The 6,537-nt window shown below is 48.0% G+C and overlaps 1 protein-coding gene across 2 annotated transcripts in view; it reads right to left on the bottom strand.

Moving 5' to 3' along the window:
- Positions 1-1,206: 1,206 nt before the first annotated feature.
- The window catches only part of MFAP5 (microfibril associated protein 5), a 44,355-nt gene continuing 39,024 nt past the window's right edge, over positions 1,207-6,537 (bottom strand). For both annotated transcript variants that reach the window (XM_084637196.1, XM_084637195.1), the window contains exon 10: positions 1,207-4,385. In XM_084637196.1, the coding sequence (XP_084493322.1) occupies positions 4,264-4,385 (122 nt within the window). In that variant the 3' untranslated portion in view covers positions 1,207-4,263. The remainder of the gene's footprint in view (positions 4,386-6,537) is intronic.

Below are 6,537 nucleotides of genomic sequence, written 5' to 3'. Positions count from 1 at the left end.
GGTAATAAATGATAATGAAGTCAGAGGATCCTGTTTACACTAGCAGCTGTAGTCATACGAGTGAAGGTAAATATCACCAGGGCTATCAATCCTCATGCTTCAAGGTATGAACTAATCAGCTGGAGTCAGGAAGAAATTTCTGCTGAAGGGGAAATATTGGTTATTGACCTTCTCATAAGTGTTGTTCTTCGAGATGTGTTGCTCATGTCCATTCCAATTCAGTGTACGCATGCCGTGTGCACGGCAGCTGGAAGATTTTTCCCCGAGCAGTATCCGTCGAGTTGCACACCTAATTGGAATTGACATGAGCAATAACTCGAAGAAGAAGGTTTTGTGCAATGAGATGCATTGTGGGTATCTTACACAATACTCTGAAGCATGCATCATTGGTCACAGAATTGGAGACAGGATGCTGGACTAGTTGGGCCATAGGCCTTTCCTGTGTTTCTAGAAGTTCTGTCTAAACAAACACATGAGCTTGAAATCTCCCAGGTCCTGAGAATACATTTCTATGGCTGGTGTAGTCAGTCCCAGATGAGTTTATGGGACAATCAGACATTTTAGGGAGAAGAGAGAAATCTTCTTAAACCTCATCTGGAATGCACTGGAGAGATGTTTACTTGTATAAAAATGTGATTCTTAGGTGATGCAATGTATCTGAGTTACCCATATTTCTGAGTTTAGATGGTTCAGTAGGTTCTGCTTGGGTTGTGAAAAAATATATTCCATCCCCATCCCTTCTTCAACTGGACACTGGTACATTCCCATCACCAAAGCAGGGTGTTTTCTTACTAAGGAATTATTTTCTCAGAGTGAAATCTTAGATGGCACATGAGTCATTCTAGTCCTCAGTGGCCACAACTAAAACTCCGGATAAACTGGTTTAATCAGCTGGGAAAACAAATGCCCTAAAGAAATTATAGGAATCCCTAGATAAAATACTGAAATGGCACAGGGCCCCGCTCATCAGGAATGAGTTGCAATTGCAGAGCAGCATAGGAAGTCCAGGACTGGGAGTGCTGCACATCAGTATTGAGGGACATCAGCAGACCTGAGCGGGGATCTCAGGAGTGGAATAGCAAGAGGTGCTGCAGGGCAGGGAAACATTGAGGTATATAGGCAGAGTTGTGTTGAAGGCCCAGAACTGGCTGCAGGTCAGGATGAAACAAAAGGAAAAGCAGAGACAAATAAGCCAGAACACATGAGTTGCCAAGACTCATCAGAAATAAAGTTTTCTTTTAATGTTTTGATGTGCATTACATGGACTATAATGTTTTGACAGTGTTCTCCCAGGGGAATTCCACTTACAATCCCTGCATGCAGTGTGAGATTTAAGCAATAGCAAAAGGTTTCTAATGCATTCCCCCAAACTGTGTGAACATGAGACTTAGATATACTGTACAGTAACTATGTAATATATTTATATATCTATATATGTTTACATTCAACTCTATATTCAGAGAGGAGACTTGGTCTAATTCCATTCCCAAGAGCTCCTTCTAACATTTTTATCTCCACCCACCCTCCTCCAATTGGCAGGAGTCTCTTTAAGGCCCTGATCCTGCACCATAGAAGTCAATGGGAGCAGGATCCTAGCTTTAAGTCATCTCTTCCCAATGTAGCAGGCATCTGCTCTCTGTATGAACTCATCCTCTACATAGGGCAAAGCTCTGCCCCCTATGTTGTGAGTCTCTATTTATACAGAGGACCTCTGCCTTCTACGAAAGAGAACTATGCCCCTATAGTTCCCAGGGATGGGTAAACTCCCTGTTTGCCTTGGAACTCATTCCCCCGTATAGTGGGTCTGTAGAGAAAAATTCAGCCCCTGTAGAGCAGAGCCCTGCCCCTGCATAGGAAAAATCTGCCCCTATCTTGGGGTATCTTCCTCTAAGTAGGATGTAACACAGCTTCGCTCTGTACAAAGTAGACATTTGTCTGCTATGAAGAGGCTTTTGTGTAGGGCAACTTTACCCTTATATTGCAGAACTCTTCCTGTATCTAGCCATCTCTCCTCTTTATTGTGTCACCCAGGCCATATACAGCAGAATGCTGCTCCTACCGAGTGGAATTATGCCCAATATATCAGGAGGTGGGGAACCAAACAAACTGGCCTTCCCTTATAGTTGGGAACAATACCTTTGTTAGAGACTGAGCTCCGCCTACTCTCCTCCCCACCCCTAGCTGTAGTGAGATAAACTACCTAACTGAGTGGCCCCAGCTGACCTTGTTGCCATAGTTAAGTTGCACTGCTACAGTGATTAAGACCCTTCAGTATTGTAACAGGTGGCTTGCCTGGAAGCTGGAGAGCCTGGGCCTAAAACAATCCTGATGATGAGATGAGCCTCACCTGAGGGGAATCAGGTATGCTAATATAAAAGGCAGCAGGCTGCTGTAGGGCTCAGGTTGAGAGTGTTAGTGAGGGGGCTGTACTAGAGGGCTTTGTGCTAGCCAGTGTGGGTGATTTTGACTTTAGAGGGGGATGCATTAGGGACTGTTTGGGTTATTTTGTGATTAAGGACTCTGAGGTCTGTGAGCTTTGTTTGACATTAAGCCAGACCGAGAAAGGAGTGAGGTTAGCCACAACAGAGACAGGGGGGCTTAAGGGACCTGTAAGAGATAAGGGGCAGGGTGCCTGCAAAGCAGCCCCTGGCCAGGATGGGGTGCTAGTTAAGTGACCACACCACTGTATATTTCACAAACCTACTCCACTCTGCCCCAGACCACAGTGGAACAGCCCAGTGCTAGGGGGATGAAATCCTTTCCACACAGCTGGCTTATCTCTGCATGTGTGCCCACTCCTCTGACCATGGGGCTCTCATCCCCTTGCAGTGTGCAATAGGGCCCAGTCACAGAAGCAGCAGAAAATCCCAGGCACCCTACCAGTGCCCAATAGTTTATTCCCTCTCTTTTTCCCTGTGCTAACCCAACACGCATTTTCTGCCTCCTGCAAGAGCTCCTGGTGCTGGGGTGGGAGAGGAATTCCACAGAGACTTTTCAGGCAGGTGTGACATTGTATTTTGTGTGTATAAACCTGGGTTGAGCCAAGACTTCCCCAAATTATCCAGGACAAACCTGTTCTTTACCTGAAAGACCCAAATGTTCCATGTCCCTCACCCTAGGAGGTACCAAGATCCTAGCCCACCTCCATGATGTGCCAATTCTTCAACTTTGCCCTTCCCTGGCACAGGAGCTCAACTTGCCAAACAGATTGCCTCTAACTGGCATTTTCTTGGATTGTTTGCAGTGATACCTTTGCTGTGGGTCCCCTGGGCGTGGAATAGAGCTGGGAGGAGAGGAGAGGGTGGCCTAGGAGGCAGATGGGTATGCTTCTCAATAAATGTTATGTTTGTATTGTGAAAAATAGATTGCTCTGCTAAGCAAAGATTCTTCATTGGCTACTGTTCCTATGACAGAGGCAGATAGCTTGTAACAAAGGGATTCAAAGCTTCCCAGAGGTGGTTATAAATGAATTACTGCCCACAGGGCCTGTGAGACTTGTCTTGGATTGTAGCTCGGGGTTGTCAAGGTTTAATTCTCAGTCCCAGACTTGTCATTTCCCTGGCACTGAGAGCAGTGTAGAGACGGGGCATGGAGTTTCCTGGGGACTAACACTAGGCTGCCAGGTAGTAAACTGCTCTCTCAGTCCCCTGAGACTGGGCTGGGATGTTCTAAGGACTTTCACTCTGATGCCATGCAAGAACCCCAGATTTGATTCCTACTCTTGAACTTTCTTGAAATGTTACCAGAGTGCTGGTCCTGAGGATCCTTGACCATTGGGGGCTGGAAGAGCTACAGGGGCTGGGCCCAGCATCCTAGGATTTAGTGAGTTGTGTAGTCACACAGGAGGCCAGGACACTCAGGTTCGCTCCATCCAAGGAGCGCTGTGGTGACCAGGTCTGGGACTCCCAAAGGGCTTGCACATTGTAGGAGACCTACATTCTGTCCCCACCTTCATCTCTCTCTTGGGGGAACGGGGGGGGAGAAAAGCAAGAGAAGGAGCAGTGCAGTTATAAAAACTTCTGGGAAATAGGCTGATCACGGCCTGCGAGATCAAGTTTGGGATAAAAGACATGAGCACCCTTTAGAAGAGACAGCAGCTACTAGCAGAGAGAGGACCCGATGCACTGCAGCACCTGAAAGGTGGGGTGGAGGGAGTGAGCTTGTGTTGCAGGAGGGTTAGTAGGACTTGTTTGGGGTTGTAGATGACGGGTTGACAATGATTCTCTTCTTCCCTTTCCCCCTCTCTCTCCTACTGTTTGTAGTTCACAGAGCATCAGGCTTATTCAGCTCCTTGTTCTGGCCCAATCGGCAGGGAGGGCCTCGGGGCTGACCGGAGCGGCGGATGCGTCGCGGTGGGAGGCCAGCCAGCTGACGGCAGATCTCATCTGGAGACAAAGAAGAGAGTTGCAGAGAGACACAAGACTGAGGATTAGGGCTTCATTCAAGCTCAATTCATCACATGAACAACTAGCAATACAATCTTCATGTTGTCCATATAAACTTGTGGTGGACACTGATTTAAATGGGACAGAGAAGCGAATCCTGAAGCCTTTACTCAGAATTCATTCTGGCCTTATGCAGGCACCATTCACACTGAAGTCACTGGGAGTTTTGCCTGGATAAAGACAGGGCTAGATTCTGCTCTCATTTACATTAGTGTAAGTCAGAAGCCACTCTTTTAAGCTCAGAGGAGTTGCACCAGATTTCCCCTGGTTGCCTTTCAGTAAAGACTTGCCCAGGATTTGCAGAGTCTAATCTATTGATTAGGGAACACCATGTAAATTCCAGGTGAAACCAAGATCTTTAAAACCCATTGCTAGAGCCCGCTTAAACTATTTATTTTGCTACTGATTTGATCCTTTCTCAGTGTTAATACAGAGCTTTGTGGCACTTCAGATCTGGATCTACATGTGGATTTTGCAGCTGAGCTGCTTCCTATCTTTCTAATTGTTCAGATCCAAGGGTTTGGTTTGGCCTGTCTCCCCTGTCCCCAAATTTTGGGGATGTTTGAGTCTAGATCAGAACTCTCTGCTCTGGCCCATCTCTAGAAGTTCATATTAACTTGGGATTAAAGTTGCAATTTCTATCAGGGAAGTGACTCTGCAAATCCTCAAATTCCAGCTTCTTCCTTTTGTGTTGATTTCAGCTTGGTTTACAAATCAAGAGGAGTTTTCTAAAACCTGCTGTCTCATTCTCAAAACTGGGACCTGAAAATCCAGGTAAGCTCTCTCTGCTTCTTGCATCACAACCAGCAATAAAGTTTCCTTAATGGGAAGCCAGCTAATGATTCTACTGATAATGCACAAGGCAGAATAAATCCTTGCTAGCTCTCCCATAGCTTTATGGGCTCTCCAGGACTAACAGCAATAAAAACACGACTGTTGATACTGGTCTACAGGCACTTCTTTTACTGCTTTTACTATACCCATTTAGAAACAGACATATTTTAAAAAGTGCTACCCCATGGTATGGACAACATGATACTCCTGAAGCAGCCGGCTGCTGGCACGTCTCCACACGCCCCTGGCACGGGAGGGGAGGCGGCTCTGTGCGCCACACCCCTGCTACAGGCAGCCCATGGAGACTCGCTGCCCCCGTCCCCTCAAAGGGCACACAGAGATGTGCCAGCAGCAGGGCTAAGGCGGCTCCCTGGCTGCTCTGCCTCCCCCCAGCAGCTTCGCTCTCAGAAGGGGCTGGCATGTCCCTGCAGCCCCAGGGGGGAAGGAGTGTCTCTGCGCGCTGCCCCCACCCTGAGCATCAACTCCAGAGGTCCCATTGCCTGGGAACTGCAGCCAATGGGAGCTGCGGAGGCTACACGTGTGGACAGTGGTGCGCAAAGACCCCCTCTTCCCACCACCCCCCGGCCTAGGAGCCACTGCCAGAGGGGTGTATGTGCCGGTCACTTTGGGAGCTGCGCTGCCTCCCCCACCCCAGCCTGGAGCCCGCACCCAAACTTCCTCCCACACTTCTGCGCCAGCCCAGAGCCCGTCCCCCCCCTCCCTAGCGCACCCTACCCCCCTGCCCCAATCAAGGTATCTCGCTTTATTTTCATTTACTTCCCATTACTTATAATAGAGGAGGAGGATGAAGAAAAAAGAATGAAAATTTGTGTGTGTGTTGTGGGGGGAGATGAGAGACTGTTTTTTCTTGGCTGGGTCCTGAGGGTGGGCCCCCAAAAATGAAGCTGTGCACAGGGCCTCACTAACTCTAAGGTGCTTATATAAGGCTGTGTCTACACTGCCACTTTCAGCATTAAAAACTCTAGTCGTTTAGGGGTGTGAAAAAACACACCCATGAGCGACAAAAGTTTTAGTGCTGAAAAGCACCAGTATACATAGCGGTTTATCGCCGGGAGCCGCGCTCCCAGTGATAAAGCTACCACCGCTCGTTCAGGGTGGGTGTTTTAAATCACCGGGAGAGCTCTCCCCTGGCGATAAAGCGTGTCTACATTGCCCACGTCACGGCGCTGCAGCAGCCGTGCTGAAACATGGGCAGCGTAGATGTACCTTTACTATAGTTTATAGATCTATAGCTTAT

Source organism: Lepidochelys olivacea (assembly GCF_965140295.1).
Source record: "Lepidochelys olivacea isolate rLepOli2 genome assembly, chromosome: 1".
In the NCBI taxonomy this organism is placed as follows: domain Eukaryota; kingdom Metazoa; phylum Chordata; order Testudines; family Cheloniidae; genus Lepidochelys; species Lepidochelys olivacea.
The sequence above is the reverse complement of the archived record's forward strand: the minus strand, read 5'-3'. Positions and strand labels throughout refer to the sequence as shown.